Source organism: Salvelinus fontinalis, chromosome 10, assembly GCF_029448725.1.
Source record: "Salvelinus fontinalis isolate EN_2023a chromosome 10, ASM2944872v1, whole genome shotgun sequence".
Classification (NCBI taxonomy): domain Eukaryota; kingdom Metazoa; phylum Chordata; class Actinopteri; order Salmoniformes; family Salmonidae; genus Salvelinus; species Salvelinus fontinalis.
Genome location: NC_074674.1, coordinates 26,995,161 through 27,020,787, shown reverse-complemented (window position 1 = coordinate 27,020,787; position 25,627 = coordinate 26,995,161). Strand labels below are relative to the sequence as shown.

General features: G+C 44.4%; 1 protein-coding gene across 12 annotated transcripts in view; it reads right to left on the bottom strand.

Annotated features, from left to right (window-relative positions):
- LOC129863887 (ankyrin-1-like) overlaps nucleotides 1-25,627 on the bottom strand; it is a 79,672-nt gene that overhangs the window by 5,712 nt on the left and 48,333 nt on the right. For 5 of the 12 annotated variants that reach the window (XM_055936266.1, XM_055936271.1, XM_055936277.1 and 2 more), the window contains 34 exons: nucleotides 23,998-24,096; nucleotides 23,375-23,560; nucleotides 22,767-22,865; nucleotides 22,513-22,611; nucleotides 22,292-22,390; nucleotides 21,821-22,018; nucleotides 21,452-21,550; nucleotides 21,165-21,263; nucleotides 20,758-20,856; nucleotides 20,044-20,241; nucleotides 19,633-19,734; nucleotides 19,047-19,148; nucleotides 18,684-18,881; nucleotides 18,045-18,143; nucleotides 17,640-17,738; nucleotides 17,124-17,222; nucleotides 16,809-16,901; nucleotides 16,580-16,652; nucleotides 16,366-16,386; nucleotides 14,913-15,036; nucleotides 14,711-14,774; nucleotides 14,497-14,609; nucleotides 13,856-14,080; nucleotides 13,470-13,624; nucleotides 13,067-13,278; nucleotides 11,938-12,142; nucleotides 9,489-9,585; nucleotides 8,979-9,207; nucleotides 8,696-8,824; nucleotides 7,405-7,524; nucleotides 2,499-2,583; nucleotides 1,510-1,584; nucleotides 1,112-1,243; nucleotides 625-780 (listed from right to left, as the gene is read on the bottom strand). In XM_055936266.1, coding sequence (XP_055792241.1) covers nucleotides 625-780; nucleotides 1,112-1,243; nucleotides 1,510-1,584; nucleotides 2,499-2,583; nucleotides 7,405-7,524; nucleotides 8,696-8,824; nucleotides 8,979-9,207; nucleotides 9,489-9,585; nucleotides 11,938-12,142; nucleotides 13,067-13,278; nucleotides 13,470-13,624; nucleotides 13,856-14,080; nucleotides 14,497-14,609; nucleotides 14,711-14,774; nucleotides 14,913-15,036; nucleotides 16,366-16,386; nucleotides 16,580-16,652; nucleotides 16,809-16,901; nucleotides 17,124-17,222; nucleotides 17,640-17,738; nucleotides 18,045-18,143; nucleotides 18,684-18,881; nucleotides 19,047-19,148; nucleotides 19,633-19,734; nucleotides 20,044-20,241; nucleotides 20,758-20,856; nucleotides 21,165-21,263; nucleotides 21,452-21,550; nucleotides 21,821-22,018; nucleotides 22,292-22,390; nucleotides 22,513-22,611; nucleotides 22,767-22,865; nucleotides 23,375-23,560; nucleotides 23,998-24,096 — 4,282 coding nt within the window. The remainder of the gene's footprint in view (nucleotides 1-624; nucleotides 781-1,111; nucleotides 1,244-1,509; nucleotides 1,585-2,498; nucleotides 2,584-7,404; nucleotides 7,525-8,695; nucleotides 8,825-8,978; nucleotides 9,208-9,488; nucleotides 9,586-11,937; nucleotides 12,143-13,066; nucleotides 13,279-13,469; nucleotides 13,625-13,855; nucleotides 14,081-14,496; nucleotides 14,610-14,710; nucleotides 14,775-14,912; nucleotides 15,037-16,365; nucleotides 16,387-16,579; nucleotides 16,653-16,808; nucleotides 16,902-17,123; nucleotides 17,223-17,639; nucleotides 17,739-18,044; nucleotides 18,144-18,683; nucleotides 18,882-19,046; nucleotides 19,149-19,632; nucleotides 19,735-20,043; nucleotides 20,242-20,757; nucleotides 20,857-21,164; nucleotides 21,264-21,451; nucleotides 21,551-21,820; nucleotides 22,019-22,291; nucleotides 22,391-22,512; nucleotides 22,612-22,766; nucleotides 22,866-23,374; nucleotides 23,561-23,997; nucleotides 24,097-25,627) is intronic. The other 7 variants (XM_055936267.1, XM_055936273.1, XM_055936278.1 and 4 more) reach the window with 4 other exon arrangements.

The following is a 25,627-nucleotide window of genomic DNA, read 5'->3' as shown; positions in this document are numbered from 1 at the left end:
AACACAGTTGAGATGTATATTTTAGCCTATCCTCATTAACTCAATGTGCAGGACTGTGTAAATTCAAAAAACATCTGTCTTCAAGTATAATGTCATGTGAGACCATTATGTTCAGGTCTAAAGCATGAGGTGTCAGAACAGTAAAACTGAAATGATGGCTGTCAGCAAAATGCAGTAAGGAAATGCTTACATGCTGACATATCACTGGGTTATGATGGAAATGGCATAATTTCTCAGACTTTAATCAAAATCCCTTGAGAATCATCCGCAGCAATCAACCACGCAGCCCAATTACCACTTACCCCTTCTGAAAATTGGATACCTAATAACTTGTGGCTTGTAGACTACAGGTGGACGACCTGTGTCCATGATCTCTTGTAGAGCAGCAGAGATATGTTTCAGTCTGTGTTACCCATACACATGGGAAGAGTAATGGTCTTCTCATTGATCTTGTTTTAACCCCTGACATTACTAGGGGCAATTGTGGTATATACATACTATTGATTCCATTGATTGGTGGAATAAAAAAAAATGTCCCCCCCCATTTCTAAAACCAAAGTTGCGCCCCTGTGTGTATGCGTATGTGTGTATGTGTACGCACACCTCTCTGTATGTGTCTCTTACCATTGATAACACTGGGGGAGAGCAGGGTGGAGTCGTGGTCAACCAGTCTGCAGGCCCCCTCCTCTGAGGCCCCAGCCCCTGCCTGTGGCTGGCCCTCCACGGAACTCACAATGTCTGAACGGTCAATGTTCTTCAAAGCTACATATATACTCTCCACTGACAGAGGGAAAGAGGAAGAAGAGGAGTCGGAAAATAAGTTAAGGAATGAAGAGGTGGGGGACTGTAGTAACACAGAGAGAGAGAAAGAGAGAGAGAGAAAGAGAGAGAGAAAGAGAGAGGAGAGAGAGAGAGAGAGAGAGAGAGAGAGAGAGAGAGAGAGAGAGAGAGAGAGAGAGAGAGAGAGAGAGAGAGAGAGAGAGAGAGAGAGAGAGAGAGAGAGAGAGAGAGAGAGAGAGAGAGGAGAGGAGAGAGAGAGAGAGAGAGAGAGAGAGAGAGAGAGAGAGAGAGAGAGAGAGAGAGAGAGAGAGAGAGAGAGAGAGAGACTCACTCTTGGCCCTCTTGCCCTCCCGGCCAGCCCACAGGTTGAGTAGGGCTGAACTCTGGTCCAGGAGGGAGTTAGGATTCTCCACCCTGATTTTGTTAATGTCATCCACACCAAAATGCAGCTCCCTTGCCAACTCTGAGAGAGAGAAAAATGTATTCAGTATATCATATACGTAACTAAGTTTATCTTATCACATATAGTAGACTATACATACATTATTACATTTGAGTCATTTAGCCAACGCTCTTTTCCAGAGCGACTTACAGTAGTGAGTGGATACATTTTCATACTTTTTCGTTATGGTCCCACGTGGGAATCAAACTCTCAAACCTGGCATTGGAAGCGGCATGCTGTACCAACTGAGCCACACGGGAGTAACAGCCCTGTACAGGAGCACTGACCTGCCCAGCTCAATCCCAGCTGTTCAGATATTAGGGAGATCTTGAGCTCGGTCCTCTCCATGGCATTCACTGTAGCTGAGGAAAAAAAGATAACTTCAGAACTTTAAATCTACTTTAAATGTAGGACTCAATCACAACTACACGACTGAACACTGTGTAAGGGGTGAAAACAGTACGGCACAAAAAAGGTCTCATTTTTACAGATTTGTTCAAGTTACTCAATACAGGACATTATCCAATATATCAAACCCTCTAAAATCAGTTGCTATTAAAATAGATAATAAGAAACTTACCTTGACAAAAAGCACTGGTCTGTTGAAGGGAATATGTATTACCCACAGAGTATTGTGTTTTTGCCCATACAATCCTTATGTGTTAGCAGACTATAGGCAGGGTAGGTTAGAGGTAGGTAGAGAAGAAATTCATTCAGACACCAGTCCCTTCTGTTAGAACAACATAACCATAGGGAACTGAGGTGCAAGGTAGCAGCGCCGTGCTCAGATAGACAGAAAAGGCCCAGCTCTCATCTTCACCATGTAACCAATGAGCACTCCTTCCCATCTTGGCTCATCTACCATGGGCCAATCATAGGGCTCCTCTGTCTGGCTCCACTGCAAGGACCTGCCCATTCCCAGCGCTAAGCTAAATGCTAAATATCCGCCATGCTAACAGGACTCGCAGTGGAGCGACCAGCACCAGCGCCATGCAAATCATAACAGGTAATTCAGTACTAATGTTACCAGGACTCTGGAAGGGTTTTAGTCCATAGAGCTGTTTGGATGTGTAGGTATTAGCTAATCTTTGGCACATAACCAATATGGCGCCATCATCGCACTGCTGTGTATTCTGGGGCTCAGTAGAGCACTGTGTTGCATCCAAGGCTCATGCGTAATAGATTGGGAAGCAGGGGAGTAGGGGTGAAACATTCAAGCCCTGTCTCCTTCTGTATATTAGGGAGAGGGCTTCTGGAGAGGCATGGCAAGACTTACCCAGACCGGGCTCATTCAGTGCGTTGTAGCGCTCCCTCAGGGCCAACGGGGTCAGAGTTCGCCTCCGTTCCTCACTCCCAACAACCTGGACCACACACAATGGACACAGTAACAAAAACACACATCACTGACTAGATATGGGTACTGCTATCTCTGAAACATACTGAAAAAATATATGAATGCAACATGCAGTGTTGGTCCCATGTTTCATGAGCTGAAAGATCCAAGAAAATGTCCATATGCACCAAAAGCTTATTTATCCGAAATGTGCTGAAATTTGTTTACATCCCTGGTATTGAGCATTTCTCCTTTGACAAGATAATCCAACTGACAGGTGTGGCATATCAAGAAGCTGATTAAACAGCATGATCATTGGTGCACCTTGTGCTGGGGACAATGAAAGTCCACTCTAAAAGGTGTAGTTTTGTAACACAATGCCACAGATGTCTCAAGTTTTGAGAGAGCATGCAATTGGCATGTTGACTGCAGGAATGTACACCAGAGCTGTTGCCAGAGAATTGAATGTTCCTTTCTCTACCATAAGCCGCGTCCAATGTCGTTTTATAGAATTTGGCAGCACGTGCACCTGGCCTCACAACCGCAGATCACATGTAACCACACCAGCCCTGGACCGCCACAATCCAGCTTCACCTGCGGGATGTCTAAGACCAGCCATCTGGACAGTTGAGGAAACTGTGGGTTTGCACAACCAAAGAATTTCTCCACAAGCTGTCAGGAACCTTCTCAGGGAAGATCATCTGCGTGCTCGTTGTCCTCACCAGGGTCTTGACCTGACTGTAGTTTGGCTTCATACCCAACTTCCATGGGCAAATGTTCACGTTCGATGGCCACTGGCACGCTGGAACAGTGTGCTCTTCACGAATGAATCCTGGTTTCAACTGCACCGGGCAGATGGCGAGCGGTTTTCTGATGTCAACGTTGTGAACAGAAAGCCCCATGTTGCCCGAGGGGTTATGGTATGGGCAGGTATAAGCTACGGACAACGAACACAATTGCATTTTTTTCCGATGGCAATTTGAATTCAGAGATACCATGACAAGATCCTGAGGTCCATTGTCGTCCCATTCATTCGCCACCTCATGTTTCAGCATGATAATGCACGGCCCCATGTTGCAAGGATCTGTACACAATTCCTGGAAGCTGAAAATGTCCCAGTTCTTCCATGGCCTGCATACTCACCAGACATGTCACCCATTGAACATGTTTGGGATGCTCTGGATCAACGTGTAAGACAGCGTGTTCCAGTTCCCGCCAATATCCAGCAACTTCGCACAGCCATTGAAGAGGAGTGGGACAATATTCCACAGGCCACAATCAACAGCCTGATCAACTCTATGCGAAGGAGATGTGTTGTGCTGCATGAGGAAAATGGTGGTCACACCAGATAATGACTGGTTTTCTGATCCACGCCCCTACCTTTTTTTAAAGGAATCTATGACCAACAGATGCACGTCTGTATCCCCAGTCATGTGAAATCCATAAATTAGGGCCTAATTTATTTATTTCAATTAACTGATTTCCTTATGCAAACTATAACTCAGTTAAATCTTAGAATTTGTTGCATGTTGCGTTTTTATTTTTGTTCAGTGTACATGCATTTCTCCCAAGGTTGTCTAAGGAAATGTTTGCATGTGGTTTCTTGTGCTGCTTTGTGACGATTACATTGTACTGTCTAAGTGGAAACAAAACTGTATTTGAGATCAAACATTTTTTTTGCTTAAATTAGCAATGTGACATAAAAATATTCAGTTCATCTTTGCTTTTGAACCGCCAATCAATAGTCTGACTAGTCTCTTTTTAGATACGGTATCTTTTACAGTCTGTATTTAATGTTGGTCTTTTTTAAGCCTTCAAAGTTCAACTGATCATGCATCAGCTGAGAAAGATGCAGACAGAGCTTCCCAGGAGATATTGCAACACCCTTTGTCGACTGAGAACCAATCAATCAACAGCAACATTAAAGCAGAAAAACACCCCATTCATAATTTCCATAAAATGAATGACTACACTCAGAAAAAGGGGTATGGTCAGGGTATATTGCATTGTTCCCAGTGGTACAAAAATATAAAATACCTTCAGAGGTACACATATGATTTCAAATGGTATTGTTTGGTACCTTTTAGGGTACATGTGCAGATAATCTAGTATAATGGTACAATTTTGTACCCAATATTCTGAATATAAAGGTACAATAATCAGACACTCTCAAAAACCAAATATGATCATATTTTCTGCATTGCTTTTTTGGAGGTAGATTTTATGCTACACAAAGATAACATACATTTTTCTAAACAAATCCAATCTGTTAGCAGTCAGACTTATTGCACCCGTTACTGAGATGGTTGTTCCGGTTTAGGTCAGTGGTTCTCAAACCTCTCCTTGGGGACCCCCAGATGTTTCACAATTTTGTTTTAGCCCTGAACTAGTTCACCTGATTCACCTAGTCAAGGGCTAGATGATTAGTTGACAAGTTCAATCAGGTGTCCTAGTTCTGTAATAGATCAAATACATGAACCGGCTGGGGGTCTCAGAGGAGAGGTTTGAGAACCACTGGTTTATGTCGTCTCATTTGTAATTTTTCTGTACCTTGGTAGTCCTACCCATACAAAACAACATGACAACCAGGACCAACCTTGCTTAGCTTCAGAGGCAAAACAGCAGTGGGATAAAGGGTGCTATGTTTCTGGAATGAATGTGCCAAAACGTGCAACTGTAAAAAAGGCAGCGAAAGCAAAGGCCAGGGTAACATAACAAGCAAAATTGCATGAAAGAGGGACGTGTTCCATTTAATTGCGTCCATTTGCAATTTGCTCTCGCATTTATAAATTATTTCCTTGCAATATTTATTTTTCATATCGATACTATTGGATTTATGTTTTGCTTTCAATATCATTCTTTTTGTTTGCAATAGTAAGAATTTTGTTCTCAACTTCAGAAGTTTTGCTTGGTATAAATGGCACCAAAGTAACTAATTCACTAGAGAATTGCACCATATAATAACACTATTGCCCTATTAAAGGTGCTTAAAGCGGAAATTGTTAATTCAGTGTTTCCCAAACTCGGTGTACATTAAGCTTTCATTATTTGAATCAGCTGTGTAGTGTTAGGACAAAAAAACAAAACGAGCACCCCTTGTGGTCCTGAGTTTGGGAAACATTGCCTTAACTGAAACATTAACAAAGTGTTTTCCCAACCACAGTTTTGGTAAAAAGGTGAGGGATGGGGCTGGTGAAATGCAACCAATCTCAAATCCATATACTATGTTATGGTTGCAAGGACTGACCATCCATGATATCAAAATTACATTTTAGGCTATACAGCGTTTATTTACATTTACCTTTTTTACATACATTGGAGTAAATGTGGAGTTTTCTTACATGTGAAACTGCAAATTTGATATCACTAAATGTGGAGTTTGGTTTTTTCCATTTATGCTTTGAGGTTGGACTTTAGCACGTATAGCTCGTTGGCATTTAGGGCGCACCGATTGGTGTCACCTCGTTAGTCAGTATGTGTTACACCTGTGATGGTTGCCATCTCGTTAATGGGAAGGCGTTTCACCTGTGCTAGCCCAGGTGCTATTTAGGGTGGCTGGCCCAGTGCTCCAGCGGTCTTGATAGATACAGAGGGTTAACACATTTAGTTGGCGTGCCCCATTTTGAGTTCTAGACAAGCAATCCTTTGTCTGATCTTCCCTGCTTTCATTTTGATCCACTTAATGGTTTTCTCCTGTCTTTGAGTTTGGTGTGGGTTTTCCTTTTGTTTTCTTCTTCTTCAGAGGTGGAGAAAGTACCCAATTGTCATACTTGTGTAAAAGTAAGGATACCTTAATAGAAAATGACTCAAGTAAAATTGAAAGTCACCCAGTAAAATACTACTTGAGTAAAAGTCTAAAAGTATTTGGTTTTAAACATACTTTATAAAAAGTAAATTGCAAAAATATACTTAAATATCAATTGTAAAAGTTTAAATAATTTCCAATTCCTTATATTAAGCATACCAGATGGCACCATTTTAGTGTTTTTTTAATTTGCAAGGGGCACACCAACACTTGAACATAGTTTAAAAACGAATCCCTTGTGTTTAGTGAGTCCGACAAATCAGAGGCAGAAGAGATGACCAGGGATGTTCTCTTGATAAGTGTGTGAATTGGACCATTTTCCTGTCCCGAGTACTTTTGGGTGATAGGGAAAATGTATTGAGTAAAAAAAAATCTTTAGGAATGTAGTGAAGGAAAAGTAAAAGTTGTCCAAAATATAAATAGTAAAGTACAGATATCCCAAAAAACGACTTAAATAAAAATACTTTGAAGTACTTCACACCACTGCTCTTCTTGGGCATATTTAGTGACCGCTCATGGTGGGTGTCTTTTAGGTTCCAGTTGTTGTTGCTAGTTAACTTTCAGTGGACTTGTGTCTTTCAGAACCTCTCCTAAAACCCCACCTGTTTTGTTTTGGTTGGTCAGTGACGCTTTGTTAGTTCCCCCTTCTGTTTGAGTGACATTTTGGGTTTTCTAGCTAGCTAACATTTCTTACATGTGAAACGCAAATGTGATTTTCACATGTGAAAATGCAATTCCACATGTGAAAGTGAGATTTTCACATGTTTATTTTTGAACAATTGTACAATTCAATTGAACAATTCCAAAAGTTATATTTTGTGAAACTGCATATCTGATTTTCACATTAACGTTTTAACATGTGAAACAGCAAATTTCACTGCAATTCACATGTGAGGTGAAAACATGTTTTTCTCCTCACATGTGAAAAGGTGGTGTAAACATGTGAACTCTAAATGTAATACATGTGAAAATCTGGTTTCACTATGTGGGAGTTCTGAATGTGAGAGAGTGAGTTGGAGTGTGTGTGCAGTCATGAGTGTGTACCTTGACACAGGGTGGCATGGTGATGTTGAGGTTACACAGCACGTGCTGTGCTTCCTCATACTTGGTAGACTTGCGCAGGAAAGAAAGGAACCCAGAGGCTTCCTTATTGCTGTCTCTGACCTGATAGACACACAGAGAGAGAGGAGATACAAGGGAAAGAAATAGAGAAAGAAAGACGAAAAAGAGGACCAGGAAGATCAGAAGAGGTGGACTCGAGGAAGAGAGACACGAGAGAATGACAAAGGTAAGAAGAGGTAAGCAGAACAGATATGAAGGATAAAGAGGATAGGGTGAAATGTAATGAAAAAGAGAGAGAGGGAAGAAGAAGAAGAGAGAAAAGGGGGAATTAGACAACCTGCAGAGTGGTGGTCTGTTGAGCAGAAACACAGAGGGAAGAGATGGAAGCAGTCCATAGGCAGGCGAGAGAGAGAGAGATTTACCTGCACAATTACCTGGACGTCTGTCAGATCAGACAGTAACAGAGTGACCGTGAGAGAGAGAAAGAGAGACAGTGAGACAGACATACAGACAGGCAGGCCACAAGATTGGCAGGCAGGCAAGAAGGTGAAAGAGCTAAAGGACGTGCACACAGTTACAGCTAGGTAGAGTCGGCAGGTACACCACAATGGAGAATACTTCACAAGGCACTCGTCTGAGACCGACTAAGATGGAAGCGCACGTCACACACACTCAAAGCCACACAGACAGACAGAAAACACAGACAGACATAACACACAGACAGATATGGGTAGACAAACAGTCATACATATGGGTAGGCAGACAAGATGTATAGACAGACAGACACGCACAGACACACACACACAGACAGATAGACAGGTGGTCTGTGAAAGAGAAGTGTTGTCTGCAACACACAGGTAAAGAAAGATAGAAAGACATGCTGAACAGATATACAAAAAAATGGCAAGATTTGAAACAGATGGAGAGATGGAGTGATAGAGATGGGAGAAGACACACAACACTTGTAATGAACATATATAAAGTTAAAGAGATAGATGGACGGATAGATGGACACACAAACATGTCGGAAAGACAATGACAGACACACACCGACATATCAGAAACACCGATAGTCAGTCAGACACACAGACATGTAGACCGGATCGAAAGACCAACCGACTGTCGACTGACCGACTGTCAATTCAACGCAAAACCTGCCTGAATAACATGTCAAATACACCAACAGACAGTTTGACAGACTGACACTTCAATTAAATCGACTGAATCACAATTCAGTGCAAAAATAGAGATAGACAATGAGAGGGAGACAGACCTTGACAGAGACGGGCAGTCTGTTATCTCTGAAGGCTTGGAAGCTGAAGCTGCGTGGCTGCTGAGTGGCCTTCCTCACAGGCACCAGGTTCCCAGAGCACTCCAGGTGCAGCGGCATGCCCTCCATCACCTGAGGGGGGCGACAGAGAGTCACGAGAGAAAAAAATCCTCCATTGACTTCCATGGATTATTCACACAAATGTCTGAGTTATGTGAACATATTTAAAGACAGTAGAACCTACTGACACCCACACTAAACCCCTCGACCCCTGACCCCTGCTGACCTCTATATCCCTGCTCCGGGCCACCTCGCTGAAGTTCTCGTGCAGCTCCAGGGTTTTGTCCATCTTGTCGTCGGTCATGCAGTAGCAGCGTAGGCGGCCCTCGCGCGCCTCATTCATTTTGGCAAATATTACAAACTTGGCCATGTAGGGCACGGCCATCAGCTCCCGGTACAGCAGGTTGGCGAAGGTCACCACCTCGGCTGTGCGCGGGCAGTCTGCCAGCCAGAACCTGGGGAGAGGAGAGGAGAGGGGGAGAGATGACGCACAGAGAAGGTTGAGGGATAGTCGATAGAGATGGTGGCTGTTTGTGTGTGTGCATCTGATTTATGTGTCGAAGTGTACAGTTAATCGATTAAAGGGTGTAGCATAGTGTAAGCAGATGGAACTCAATATGGTTTGGCACAGGATGAGGTTGCAAATGGTTATTATGCACAGGGTAAAGTAGTATACTGGTGTTATTCCTCATACATTTTGTATAACATCTAAAGGAGGGTGTGAATTAGGACTCACCTTGCAGAGACGTTGGTGGTGAAGTTGGCGCAGTTGTTGGTGTACATCAGCTTGGTGGTGCCAGTGATGTCCTCCCACTGGGCAGGTGATGTTCCACCTGGAAGACAAAGGGCTGTTTCATCTCTCTTTTTTATACATTTCCACTTTCTCAATCTCTCTCTTTCCCCTCAGAGGCCGGTTACTTTTCCCAACTCTCTTCCATAAAAAATTGTCTGGGCTCGTGATGCTATCGCCCCGTAGCACTCATTTCAGTCATCACGAAGTGCTTTGAGAGGCTAGTGCTTTTGAGGTCTTTATCACCTTCACCTTACCCGACACCATAGACCCCTACAATTTACATACCGCCCCAACAGATACACAAACAATGAATCGCCATTGCACTACACACTGTGGTATCCCACTTGGGCAAGAGGAATACTTATGTGAGAATCAGTGTTGGGGAGTAGTGAACTACATGTAGTTCAACTAGAAATGTAACTACATTTTGCAGCAGCTTGGTGGTAGTTGAACTAAATTCAAATCTAAGTAGTGTTTTCAGTAGTTAATTACTTTTTAGCCATGTAGTGGTGTAGCTACGTACTGGAACTACACACTACTTTTTTGCTGAAAAACATTTGTGTGTAGGCAATAATTTTCAATTTTTTTTGGTATCAATTGTCACTTGAAACATCATTTTTGTGTATAACTTCTTATGTCTGGGGGAAGTATTGAGTAGCTTGTATAAATAAGGTGCCCAGAGTAAACTGCCTGCTACTCAGGCCCAGTTGCTAATATATGCATATTATTAGTAGATTTGGATAGAAAGTGTTTCTAAAACTGTTTGAATGATGTCTGTGAGTATAACATAACTCATATGGCAGGCAAAAACCTGAGAAAAAATCCAACCAGGAAGTGGGAAATCTGAGGTTTGTAGGTTTTCAACTCATCGCCTATCGAATATACAGTGGGATATTGGTCAGATTGCACTTCCTAAGGCTTCCACTAGATGTCAACAGTCTTTAGAGTCTTGTTTGATGCTTCTACTGTGAAGGAGGGGGGAATGAGGGCTCTTTGAGTCATGGGTCTGGCAGAGTGCCATGAGCTGACCAGGCGCGTTCACGTGGAACATTATTGAAGATTTATGTTAAAAACATCCTAAAGATTGATTCTATACTTCGTTTGACATGTTTCTACGAACTGTAATATGACTTTTCGTCTGAACTTTCGCATGGACTTGCCCGCGAGTCGTGAGTTTGGATTGTGTACTGAACGCACGAACAAAAAGGAGGTATTTGGACATAAATTATGGACTTTATGGAACAAATCAAACATTTATTGTGGAACTGGAATTCCTGGGAGTGCATTCTGATGAAGATCATCAAAGGTAAGTGAATATTTATAATGCTATTCTGACATCTGTTGACTCCACAACATGGCGGATATCTTCATGGCTTGTTTGGGCTCTGAGCGCTGTACTCAGATTATAGTATGGTGTGCTTTTTCCGTAAAGTTTTTTTGAAATCTGACACAGCGGTTGCATTAAGGGGAGGTTTATCTAAAGTTCCATGTGTAATACTTGTATCTTTTATCAATGTTTATTATGAGTATTTCTATAAATTGATGTGGCTCTCTGCAAAATCACCGAATGTTTTGGAGGCAAAACATTACTGAACATAACGCGCCAATGTAAACTGAGATTTTTGGATATAAATATGAACTTTATCGAACAAATCATACATGTATTGTGTAACATGAAGTCCTATGAGTGTCATCTGATGAAGATCATCAAAGGTTAGTTATTCATTTTATCTCTATTTCTGCTTTTTGTGACTCCCTCTCTTTGGCTGGAAAAAATGGCTGTTTTTTTCTGTGAATAGGTGCTGACCTAACATAATGATATGTTGTGCTTTCATCATAAAGCCTTTTTGAAATCGGACACTGTGGTGAGATTAAACAACAAGTTGATCTTTAAAATGGTGTAAAATACTTGTATGTCTGAGGAATCTTAATTTTGAGATTTCTGTTGTTTTGAATTTGGCGCCCTGCACTTTCACTGGCTGTTGTCATATCGATCCCGTTAACAGGATCCCAGCCATAAAAAGTTATTAATAGGCTAAATTACACACAGTTGCCTCAGGCCTCACATCATCAAGTGGACTCATGAGCTGGGCATAATTAAATTTAATTTAAAATTTAATTTAATAATTTCACTGCTTGAGACCCCCCCCATGCTCCGGTCGAGACCGGTGAGGGTTGGGAACAACACCTCCGCCACGCTGATCCTGAACACCCCAGGGGTGTGTGATTAGCCCCCTTCTGTACTACCTGTTTACCCACTACTGTGTGGAGCTTTCAGCACTAGTTCTGTCCCCTTCACCCCTGTCCTAACGCTCACTTATGTTGACAATTAATGCTATTTCCCATGAACCAGATGTCAAGGACATAAAGTAAACTCCATGCATGACCATACCAATGACACTGCAGAGGAGGCGCAGGCTGGTGGTGTCCCCCTCCCCAGCGTCACGTGGACTCTCCCTCCAAGATGGGGGCAGCGGGATGCGTAATCCTATTGGCCGGTGGAACTTGCGTCGTCGTGGCTCGACCGTGACCACTGGGCTGAAGGTCGCTTGGTTACCAAGCTGTCGAGTCAGAAGCTCGTCTGGGATAGGCTGAGCCTGAAGAGGGAGAGGAAAGATGGGAGATGAGAAAGAGTGAAAGAAAAGAGAAAGGAATAGAGAGAAGAAAGGACAAGTGATGTATTAAAAGGGGAGACAAAAATAAGAACAATAACGTAAGTTAAAAATACAACAGAAAACACAAAACTTTTTCTCACATTACTCGTCCTCTGGAACATAGTCAACAAACTATTATTAAGACAAAAAAAACATATTATTACAACATAATACATAGGCTAACCTGAACATACATCTAACCGATGGATAAACAATCATACACGTAAAACCAAACCAACTGACATGCACATTTGAATATCAGTTCATTTTGCTCAGAACTGAAGTATGATGAAAGGCTAGATAAAGGAAAAACAAAAAAGACAATAATGAACCAAAGCAAACACATTCATACATCCAAAAATTCAATATCACAAATATAGTACACAAAACATCTAAATCAAAGGACAACAGACACAAAATGATAATTAGTAGATATGGGACAAATGGAAGCAGTAAGAAGTAAAACAACACAATCTTTGGTCGTGGAAAAATAAAAGGAATACAACTTCAGTATATGGAGGTAGACAGCACTCCTGACTGCCAGTTTCTATATGCTGTAGTCAGTGTTATGCATTAGCCAGCTCCATTGTTGCTGTGGTGCCAAACTTGCTTGATTGGCAGGGCAGACAGCACTGATTGAGTGAGCTGAACAGAGCAGCTACCTGACAAGATGTCCCATTCAATCAAAGTTGACTGAATACAGCCCTAGGTCTTTGGAAGAGCAGTGCAGAAAGCATGACAGTCTATTCACTCCTAGGGAGCCAACATGAAAACCTGCCTTTCTATCCACATAACCCAGTAGGTAAGGTAAGGCATCGCTCTGCATGCATCTCCCCCTCTCTTCCTCGTCCTTCTCCTCTTCCTCACCTGCAGCCCCAGTCGAACTTTCTTGGTGACCGCTGTCTCAGGGAAGATGGCTTGGACATGAGGGACCAGCATGCTGGCCAGCTGACCGCCCTCTGGGCCAATCAGGTCGCTCTCCTGCTGGACGCGGGACACCACAGCGAAGTAGAGGGGGAAGTCCGTGGAGATGATGCGGCGGATTCTCTTCTTCTCCAAGTCCTCGTGACTCTCCAGGTCTGAGGAAGGAGAGGGGCGGCAGAGAGAAAGGGGTATGGATTATGTTAATGTGTTACACATATGTTTGTGTGTATAACATTGTTGTTACAGTAAAATGATATACTGTTGCTCACATACGATGCCTTAGACATAACAGTACATAAACATAGCTCTACTGTAGAGGGGTGACATTTATCATCGTTACACTGACCTTCATCCATGCCATTCAAAATGGTCTCGAGCACCTCGTCGCCATAGCGATTGCGATGCTCCTTCCAGACAGAGCCGTTCTCACTGCGCAGAACAACCAGCTCCCGGTCCCCTCGACCCAGAGAAGCGAAGTGGGGAATCTCCACTATCACTGGCCTATAGAGATATTACCACTCTACATAAGAATACTATACATGCTATTACTATTGGAATCTATTACGATTACTGTACGATTGCTCCTACACTGTTACAATCACCACTATCACTGCCACTGGGTAATAAGATAAATGCAAGGTCCTCACTGCCCAATCAAATACAGGTTGACAAACAAGCAGACATACAGAGATACAGACACACACATGCAAGCGGGCACACGCCCGTACTTACCCTAGGAACTGCATACTGGAGGGCCCCAGGGAGATGATACGGCTGGCCAGGCCCTCTCCCTCTACCAGCGGGGGTGGGGTGTTGAGTTTCAGGGGTTTGACCAGACGACAGGTGATGCGGGTGGGGGCAGCACAGGTCCGAGGGGGGATGATGACACGCAGCCCGTGGTGTCTGCTGCCACGCATGGAGCCCCCTCGGGCATCCACCATGAAACTGACCAGGAACCTGACCAGCAACCAATGAGAACCATCATTAATTATTGAGAGAATAACTATCCAACCGTGCTCAACTCAAGTTCACCCTGGTCAAATTAAATCATGAATGGTCAGTGACCTCGTTAAAGGAATGTAATCACACTGAATGGAAGAAATAGGAAATAAGCTACCGATTCATTATGTAATGTGTTGGTATTATGTATAATAGGGTGTGTAGGTATTGCAGTGCGTAGAGCAGGGCTCTCCAACCCTGTTCCTGGAGAGGTACCGCCATGTAGGTTTTCACTCCAACCCTAACCCAGCTCACCTGATTCTAATAATTAGCTGGTTGATAAGCTGAACCAGGTTAGTTACAACTGGAGTTGGAGCAAAAACCTACAGGAGGGTAGCTCTCCAGGAACAGGGTTGTGGAGGTAGTAAACTGACCCTGTGTGTATGGGGCTGGCCACTGGGCTAACATTGTCGGAGGTCTCTGTAGCAGGACTGCTGGGGATCAGAGAGTCCTCATCATACTCCTTAGGCAAGGGGACAGGGGTGTGCTGTGGAGGGAGAGGGAGAGGAAGAAAGAGAGAGCACAATCTAATCATCAGCATTAACAATTGCATTTCATGAGATAAATTAATAAATCCTTTAACCTTACCCCCTCAAGCAGGACAGTTTCAGGGGACACACATGGGATTCTGGGAATAGCAGGAGAGTAGGGCCTGTGCCAAAAAAAGAAAGAGAAAAAAGTGAGTGGGCCAAAGAGTAATGTGGTGGAAAATCATTTCCCTCACATTATCCTCAGATGACTGGACTCTGACACACAAAGTGTTCAGTTCGACCCTGGCGCTGTCACTTACGTGGTGCCCAGGCCGCCCTCAAAGTCTCTGAGGGTCTTCTTAGGGGACAGGAAATCATCATCCTGGTCCTTGAGGTCGTCAAGCTTCAGGTAGCGAGCACCATCCATCCCCAGCAACTCATCACCTGCAGAGCAAAGAGAGACAACAGAGGAATGGAGAAAGAGAGAGAGAGAGAGGGAACAAAAAACAAAGGCGCAAAACGGAGAGAGAAAGAGAGACAGAAAAGAGAAAAATGACTTGATAGGTCTAGACCAGGGGCGTCAAACTCATTCCATGGAGGGGCTAGTGTCTGCTGGTTTTTGGCTTTTCCTTTCAGTTAAGACCCAGGCAACCAGGTGAGGAGACTTCCTCACCAATCAGTATCCTTAATTCCTCAATCAAGTCCAAGGTACGAGTGAAATCCCGCAGACAATCAGCCCTCCGTAGAATGAGTTTGACACGTGGTCTAGACTGTTCCATTTTCAACTGCCGGCCGCCATCCTACCATTACCATATATAGTCACATCACCTAGCAATTTCGGATCGGAATGGAGTCAAACCGACAACAACCACAGCCAATGGAGACCAATGGAAAAAACACTACGATTGACAACACAGAATAGAACAACACTGCATGGTACACAGCATGGCACCTGGTTACAGCATAGTGAGCATGCCCGTTAGAGAGTTCTGTATGGGAGAGAATGCCTTGGTTACTGAAAAAGGTTATTATAACTACAAGCAGTTACATATGGGTGTACACAGTCACTGTGTTTGCGCTGATCGTTGAGTGCTTCTCAGCTGGAGTTATATCTGTGTAATTAGTCTGTTGATCAATTAAGCTCTGCAGGACTGGATCCCTCAGTGGCAGAACGGTTTTTTTGTTCTACTTTTCTCTTGCTCTACAGTATTTCTACTTTCTAAATCTGATGTAGTCCTGTCAATGATGAATCCATGGACAGGTGTTGTTAACACTGGTAAAGGAAAATGTCATGACCACATCACATGCCAATGGAACACTGACATGGTCGTTTACATTGAGCAGAGAGAGAGTGAGTGAGTGAGTGAGTGAGTGAGTGAGTGAGTGAGTGAGTGAGTGAGTGAGTGAGTGAGTGAGTGAGTGAGTGAGTGAGTGAGTGAGTGAGTGAGTGAGTGAGTGAGTGAGTGAGTGAGTGAGAGAGAGAGAGAGAGAGAGAGAGAGAGAGAGAGAGAGAGAGAGAGAGAGAGAGAGAGAGAGAGAGAGAGAGAGAGAGAGAGAGAGAGAGAGAGAGAGAGAGAGAGAGAGAGAGAGGAGGGGAAGATAGCTACTGGGTGGATGTAGAGAAGAGGATAGCAGGAAACGTTATTGAGTGAGAGAGACAGTTATAAAGGGAGATTGATAGGGATTAGAGAATGAGAAAGTTCTTGCAGTGGAGGCACAATTTTATGAGCCACCGAACGACCGGACAAAGCAGAGAATTAGACACAGTCCTACCTAACGTTAGCGCTGCAACGCCTACAAAAACAAATGGAAAAGGCATTGTTTAGGCTAGTCGTCTAGGTTCAAACAGAGATAGACTTCAGTCCTCTTCCATGACACTGAACCTGGGCTGACTATCACAACCAAAACACAGGACAGGCAGTAGTACTATTTTTTACAGAAAGACTTACACGCTAACAATGAACGTGTCTCGAGTGCCCCAACCTACCCTCATCCTCTGAAACATCCAATATCTCATCTACTGTCTCCGGGAAACTCATCCGATGTTTCTCTGTGGTGATCTGTGAAAAACGTCAAGAGAAGGAGAGAGAAATGAGTGATATCAACTGACATGCTCAAATATGTCATTTCAGTCAACATGGTACTGTACTGTAGCTCAGAGTTTCACACCACACACAAATATACTAGTAACCATGTGAACCAGAAGTGCTGCTCACCACGGAAACGGCCTCCTCGGTGACCAACTTCAGCACATCAATGACAGAGATGTAACCAAGTCGTTTGGCAATGCCCAGAGGAGAGGTCCCATTCTACCACAGAGAACAGAGACAGACAGGAGATACACAGATCAGACGCCAGACGAAGGCTGTAGATTTAAGCATGATGGAAGAAATGAGTCGAGGACAGCAAATACGGGAAAAAGATGAAGAACAGGTGAAGAGAAGATGAAGAGAATAGAGTAAGGGAAGAGCAGAACTAGAGGAGAAGAGTGTACTGGAAGGATGAGGAGAGAGGAGGAAGGATGAGCTTACGGTGGTGATCTCGTTGGGCTGGGCTCCGTGTTTGAGCAGCAGGGTGACTATGTCAGTATGACCCTGCTGGGCGGCCTGGTGCAGGGGAGTGTAGCCCACCTAGAGAGCAGGGGAGAGAGAGAGAGAGAGAGAGAGAGAGAGAGAGAGAGAGAGAGAGAGAGAGAGAGAGAGAGAGAGAGAGAGAGAGAGAGAGAGAGAGAGAGAGAGAGACAGAGAGAGAGAGAGAGAGAGAGAGAGAGAGAGAGAGAGAGAGAGAGAGAGAGAGAGAGAGAGAGAGAGGAGAGAGAGAGAGAGAGAGAGAGAGAGAGAGAAAAAAAAAGGTGTTCAAGTAAATGCAACCCTCTTACCAAGATTGCTGACATTGACATGCCATTATTCAATAGAAATTCCATGTCCAATCTAATGTAATGGGAGTGATGTGACAGCAGCCTGAAGGCGGCGGTGACGTGAGACAGGGCAGAGCCACACTAATAGAGGCCACGTGTAAGGAGGAGAGTAGCAGCAGCAGCTTCTCACTCTGGTCTTGCTGTTCACATGAGCCTGCTGCTGCAGGAGGAACTTCACCATCTTGATGTTGCCATAGTGACAGGCCACATGAAGCGCTGTGTAGCCCATCTGAAAGAGAGATGGAGGGGGGGGAGGGGGGGGGGGTTGGCTGTGTTTCAGTGGCCTCATTATAAACAGCTTGGTGGCTCTGTTATACCTTGAACAGTCCTGCCAGTAAAATTTTATTGAAATTTGAGAGAGTTTGGATGCTGTATGAAAGTATCGGAAATGTCATGTCGTCATAGCGTGTAATGCATTGTACTGCTTATACTGAACCCCACTCTACTGAATATAACAAAAAAGTGTACATTCCTCTTTTCTGTTTTGTCCACTGTAATCTGAGGTTTGTGGTTGATATCATGCAGCATGTCTTACCCGTGAGGCTGCGTAGACTGATGCCCCCTCTTTGACCAGGGTGTCTGCTATCCCTACGTGACCTTCCTGGGCCACCAGGTGCAGAGGGGTCAGTCCATTCTGAGAGACACGGGGGGAACAAGAGGAACACAGTAGGCTGCTGGTCAGTCTGTTCATTAACCAGCTCTAAGTCAGTCTAAGTCACAGTGGACCATCAGAACACGCATACTAGTAGGTAATTCCGTTAACCGGTTTGACCCAGTGATCGAAACATCATGCCCTGTAGCCCTCAACACTTTATCTTACCATGGGTCTATCAAACCCTGTACAACTCAGCTAGCTATCCCTGAAAGCTTGCCTCAAACCCTGTACAACTCAGCTAGCTATCCCTGAAAGCTTGCCTCAAACCCTGTACAACTCAGCTAGCTATCCCTGAAAGCTTGCCTCAAACCCTGTACAACTCAGCTAGCTATCCCTGAAAGCTTGCCTCAAACTCTGTACAACTCAGCTAGCTATCCCTGAAAGCTTGCCTCAAACTCTGTACAACACAGCTAGCTATCCCTGAAAGCTTGCCTCAAACCCTGTACAACTCAGCTAGCTATCCCTGAAAGCTTGCCTCAAACCCTCCTGAGATGTTTTGTTCCTCTTCCAGTCCACTACCTTGTTCCCCAGGTTGACATTGGCCTGTTTGGAGATGAGCAAGGCCACCATGTCTGGCTGTCCCTCCTGTGAGGCCAGGTGGAGGGGTGTGACCCCCTGGAGGGACTCAGCGTTGGCAGAGGCCCCATACTGCAGCAGGCAGCCGGCCGCCTCCATCTGGTTCTGCTTGGCTGCAATGTGCAGAGGAGTGTAGCCGTTCTAGAGACAGACACAGGGAGTCAGCAGGGTTGGGGGTAATACACTGGATCATCAATTGGTGGGTCGTATTCATCATAATGTACACTAGTTACCAATGAACCTGAAAGGGGGATATACTAGTACCGCTATGTGTGAGTGGCGTCTGTGTTACATCGTTCCTCTTACCCGGGCAGTGCTGTGTGCGTTGCCTCCCTTGCTGACCAGCAGCTTGACCACGTCCAGGTTGTTGTGATGGACGGCCACGTGTAGAGGAGTCAGGCCGTTCTGCTTGGACACACACACACACACACTTAATGTCACTAGCTATCTAAACCACAGAATATCAGTCTGCCTTTGTGGGCGCATGTTTAAAATGAAAAATGATGTCTAAAATGGTGGGACATGCTGATTCCTTTCGGGCTGTGATAAATGACGGTCAGTACTTAGAATACAATGTTTATTTGTTAGTCGGGTCACAGGAGAGTTCCATAAGCTTTAGGTGGGTCACGGCACTGAGAAGTATGCCTGGCACAGATAAAAAGCACAGGACAGTCCGTGTTGTGTGGTCCCGTGTGGCTCAGTTGGTAGAGCATGGCGCTTGCAACGCCAGGGTTGTGGGTTCAATTCCCACGGGGGGACCAGGGTTCAATTCCCACGGGGGGACCAGGATGAATATGTATGAACTTTCCAATTTGTAAGTCGCTCTGGATAAGAGCGTCTGCTAAATGACTTAAATGGAATGTAAATGTTGTGTTGCAGTGTGTTTTTCTACCTTCCCAGCCGCGTTGGGGTTGGCTCCTCTCTCCAGCAGCAGCTCGACCACGTCCACTTTGCCATACTTACAGGCCACATGGAGAGGAGTGAAGCCTTTCTGCTTGGACACACAAACACACACACTCACAGATTCAGCATGAGCAGGAGAACTAAAAAAGGTGAGGTGTGAAGGGATTAGGAGTGAGAGGAACGAGCTTGAGAGAAAAATTGGGTTAGAGAGAGATAGAGAGAGGGTGAGGGTGAGGGAAAGAGAGAGAGAGAAAGAAAGAGAGAGAGGGTGAGGGAAAGAGAGAAAGAGAGAGAGAGTGAGGGAACGAGTGAGAGAGAGGGTGAGGGATAGAGAGAGGGAAAGAGAGAGAGAGAGAGAGAGAGAGAGAGAAAAAGAAAAGTTGGTAAATTAAAGGAGAACCTTTGTCATCTTGGTTTGTTGGGCCGCCCCGTCCAGGAGAATGCGGGTGGTGTGGGCGTGTCCCTCACGGGCAGCGATGTGTAAGGGGGTGTGGCCAGCGGTGGTGGCCGAGTCAGGATTGGCCTTGTGCTCCAGGAGCAGCTTGACCAGCTCCTTATGTCCCATACGGGCCGCACAGTGCAGAGGGGTCTGGTCATCCTAGAGATAGAGAGAGAGAGAGAGAGAGAGAGAGAGTGAGGAAAAACAGAGGTTGGAATGATATACGTGTAGGCAATTGTATTTAGCTAGCAGTAACATTAAGGTATTTGTGCAGTGTATGCTGTTGTAAAGATAGTAACTGAAGAATTTACATATATATATTCTTCTCTTCAGTTACTATCTTTACAACAACAGCATACATGTAACAGTAACGGCATGTAACAGTAACAACAGCATACACTTTCACTGGGGGGGGGGGGGGGGGGGGGACATGTCCCACCCACATTCTGAAATTGCATTTTTGTCCCCCCCATGTGGACACCTCCGACCAGTCAGGTAGGCTGCTTGGAGTGTTAATCCAACTTATATTATGTCCCCCCCACTTCTAAAACCAAATATGCTCCCCTGATATGTACCATGTGCTGGTGGTTTTGAATGTGTATTCCAACCAGGACAGAGTTTGTGGTAAAACATTATGAATGCTCATAGATGGCTGCATGAGAGTGTGTACAGTACCTTAGCCTTGGCGTCCACCTGGGCTGTGTTCTGCAGCAGGAACTGAGCCACCTCACAGTGGCCTGCCCTGGACGCCATATGGAGGGGCGTCTCCACTTTCTGTTACACAAACACAGGTCAGAGGTCACATAGCCTGTCACAACCACTCTGACATTAAACACATGACTAGGCCATGCAATATCAATAACACACACACATCAACTAAAATATCACATTATACACACAGAGAACAGGCTTTAGTCATCCAATCTGTATGAATGCATGGACCATCCATACCCATCCATCATAACCTTTGCTGGTGTTCATTTCAACATAAGAATAAGATAAGTTACTACTAGTCCATTAGAGAGCGCTGGATATTTCACCCCTGTGTCAATAATAAAGGTTAGAAAGGGGTGGCCTCTCACCACATTGGAGGCATTGGGAGAAGCACCTCTGTGGAGCAGGTTCTTCACAATGTTCAGGTGGCCCATGAAGGCTGCTACATGCAGGGGGGTCAGACCAGACTATGTAAGGGGAGGGGGGGGGCACATGAAGAGAGAGAATGGTTAAGGTGTTATATAAATCCACCTCCATTAGGCCTACATTCTCACTTTCAGACCTTCTGTAATGGCATAATTGGCAGCAAACTATGACAACAATTACAAACAGTGGTACACCAAATCCATTGCTCTTCAAAAGAGTGTTATCTCACCTCTGTGACGGCCTCCAGGGAGGCCGAGTGTTTCAGAAGCAGGTCCATGGAGCGCATGTGGTTCTTCTTACAGGCAATGTGGAGGGGAGTGAACCCATTCTGAACAAAGTCACAACATTTTACTAATTCAGCATAGAGTTATGTTCGGTACTCACAAAATGGGAGAAAGCATTTAGAAATGGAGACGGTCCTGCCTGAACTTGTCCAATAACAACCCTCATTCATATTTCATAATGTTTTCTACTGTTTGTGCCTACTGAACGTGACCCAGTTATAAAAGCTCAGTATACCTGACCAATGGACAGCTACAGTACACCTCACCCTTAACACCAGTATAGAGAAATAGAAGGACACTTAGGAGCTTCTGACCAGTGCACGTGCGTTGGCCTTGGCCCCCTTGTCCAGCAGCACTTTGGCCATGCGGTGGTGACCACAGTGGGCCGCCACGTGTAGAGGGGTCAGGTGGTCCAGCGTGATGTCATCGATCTCAGCGTTGTACTGAAGGAGCTGCCTCACACAGTCCATGTGGTCTCCCTGGGCCGCCATGTGGATGGGGGACAGGCCATTCTGGAGGGGAGAGAGGGAGGACCGGGAGATAGAAAGGAGAAGAGCAGTGTAAGACCTTTGATAGGGAAAAAAATTGATAAATTAATAATACTGAAATAAGTCACGCCTCAGTGTTGCTGGCAGAGAATCATTTGGCATCGGTTACTGCTGAAAATGCAAGTGTGTGTGATATTGTGCCAAAGTGGCGTTAATGGTGTGATATTGGGCCAAAGTGGACGTAAAGTAGGGCCCTTTATTTTCCCCATAGTGGACCCCAAGAGGCCCGTGGCTGACCTTGGTCTTGGCCTGGATGGGAGCCCCCTGGTCCAGCAGGAGATCGATGATCCTCACGTGACCGTTCCTGGCCGCACAGTGCAAAGGGGTCAGCTCATCCTAAAGAGAGTGAAGAAGTCAGGTAGGGTTAAACAGTTTTCAAGTCAAATGGCAGAAAGGGGTGGATGAGGAGGAGGAAGAGGAGGAGGATGAGGAAGAGGAGAAAGGGTGGGTTACAGTACCTTGGTCATGGCGTCTATCTGGGCCCCTCTGTCCAGCAAAAGCCGAACCATGATCGCATTACCCCTCCTAGAAGCTATGTGCAGGGGGGTGATACCATTCTGAGAGTGGGGAAAGAACAATTTCTAAATCAATTGAATCAAAGACTCTTCTGTTAGGAAATTCGATCTTTGAGGGACTATGATATCTACGATATCTATGTCACGATTAAGGCAGATACAGTAGGTACAGTAGAGGTGAGGTTTAATGGACTGACCTTGGGAGTATAGTTGACATTGGCTCCTCTGTTAATTAGCAGTTGGGCGACACTCAGGTTCTCATAGTGAGCCGCGATGTGGAGAGGAGTGAAGCCAGTCTACAGACAGAGCGAGAGAGAGAGAGTGAGTGAGAGAGAGCGAGAGAGAGAGTAAGAGAGAGAGTAAGAGAGACAGAAAAGAGTAACATCTTATTTTCATCATCCATGTTTGCAGGCGGCTTTTGTCGAAAGCTTTTTTGTTTATTGGAAGCTTTTTTGTTCATCAATCAAATGTATTTATAAAGCCCTTTTTACATCAGCAGATGTCACAAAGTGCTATACAGAAACCCAGCCTAAAACCCCAAACAGCAAGCAATGCAGATAATCACCTTTGTTGCTATTGCTTTTCTGCAAGTCAACAGAACAGTGTTTTGACTGATGACATCAGCTAATGACATCAGCATATTAAGGCTTAATAAGTCATCATTCACACACACACACACACACACACACACACACACACACACACACACACACACACACACACACACACACACACACACACACACACACACACACACACACACACACACACACACACACACACACACACACACACTGAGTAGTACCTTGCTGAGGACATCGGGGTTAGGGTCATTCTGCAACAGCACTGCGGCAGTGCGTGTGTCGTCGTTGCGTGCAGCGATGTGCAAAGCGGGAAGACGGACCTTGCCCTTGGTGCCGTAGTTGATGAGCAGAGCCACCACGTTCTCATGACCCTGCTGGAGAGCCACCGCCAGCGGCGTGAACCCATCCTGACAGACAGGGGAAGAGAGATGGAGGTAGAATGTTGGAGAAAGGCAGGGGTGGCCAGGGAGTAAGGTCAGAAGGCAGAAAGGAGGAGAGGGAAGGACAGAGGGAGAGGTAGCGAGGGAGAAAGAGGAGGAGAGGAGGGAGAAGGAGGTAAGGAATGTCAACGATAGGGTGCAAGGGAGTGGGAGGAAAAGGGAGACAAGCCAAGTGATAATGGAAGGGTTGAGAGAAGAGTAAGTAGAGGGTAAGTAGAGGGAGAGGAAGAGAGAGTGGAAGAAAATGAAGATAGGGGCGGAGGACAAGCGGAAAGAAAAATGTGATACATTGTAAATTGAGATTACTGTAATGGAAAGAGGAGAGAAAGTTATGGTAACATTTGTCTAGTGGACTAAATCCAATACAAATCTGAGAAGGCATGACTCTGTAGGCCTGTACTCACCTCTGTTGGAAGGCTCTGATTGGCTCCATTCTCTAACAGGAACTTAACTACCTCTAAGTGGTTCTCTTGTGCAGCCATGTAGAGGGGACTGAAGCCTTTCTGTAAAGAAGAGGTACATGATGCATGGTTACCAGTAGGGCTTTGGCGGTCATGAAATTTTGTCAGCCGGCGATTGTCAAGAAAATAATTCCCAGTCTCACAGTAATTGACCGTTAATTAACATAAACATGTTTAGCATCTCCTGGCTTCCATGCATATCCTACAAGCCACTGGTGGTGGAAAAAGTACACAATTGTCATACTTGAGTAAAACATTTACATTACATTTAAGTCATTTAGCAGACGCTCTTATCCAGAGCGACTTACAAGTAAATACATTCATACTTTTTTGTACTTTTGTACTAAAAGTAAAGATACCTTAAAAGAAAGTGAAAGTCACCCAGTAAAATACTACTTGAGTAAAAGTATAAAAGTATTTGGTTTCAAATACACTTGGAAGTATCAAAAGTAAATTGAATTGCTAAAATATACTTAAGTATCAAAAGTAAAAGTAAAAGTATAAATAATTTTTAATTCCTTATATTAATAACTTTTTAGGGATAGGGGGCAGCATTTTCACTTTGGATGAATAGCGTGTATTATTATTATTGGATAGAAAACACTCTGAAGTTACTAAAACTGTTTAAATGATGTCGGTGAGTAAAACAGAACTCATATGGCAGGCAAAAACCTGATAAAAAATCCAAACAGGAAGTGGGAATTCTGAGGCTGGTCGATTTTCTACTCATCGCCTATTGAAATCCCAGTGGGATATGGATCTGTTTGCACTTCCTACGGCTTCCACTAGATGTCAACTCTCTGTAGAACATTGAATGAAGCTTCTACTGTGATGTTGAGTCGGATGGGAGCTGTTTGAGTCAGTGGTCTGGCAGAGAGCCAGGTCCTGGTCACGCGCATTCCACATGATATCGACTTGCGTTCCATTACTTCAATAGACACATTCTATAGAAGAAATAGAATTCTCCGGTTGGAACGTTATTGAATATTTATGATAACAACATCCTAAAGATTGATTCTATACTTAGTTTGACAAGTTTATTCGACCTGTAATATACGTTTTTTAAGTTTTCGTCCGAAGTTCGCCTGGACCTGCATGAGCGTTTGGATATGTGTACTAAACGTGCTAACAAAAGTAGCTACTTGGACATAAATAATGGACATTATTGAACAAAACAAAAATGTATTGTGGAACTAGGATTCCTGGGAGTGCATTCTGATGAAGATCATCAAAGGTAAGGGAATATTTATAATGTCATTTTGTATTTCTGTTGACTCCAACATGGCGGAGAAATGTTGTTTCTATCTGAGCGACATCTCAGATTATTGGATGGTTTGCTTTTTCCGTAAAGTGTTTTTGAAATCTGACACAGCGGTTGCATTAAGAACAAGTGTATCTTTAATTCTATGTAAAACATGTATCTTTCATCAAAGTTTATGATGAGTATTTCTGTTATTTGATGTGGCTCTCTGCAATTTCTCCGGATATTTTGGAGGCATTTCTGAACATGGCGCCAATGTAAACTGAGATTTTTGGATATAAATATGCACATTATCGAACAAAACATACATGT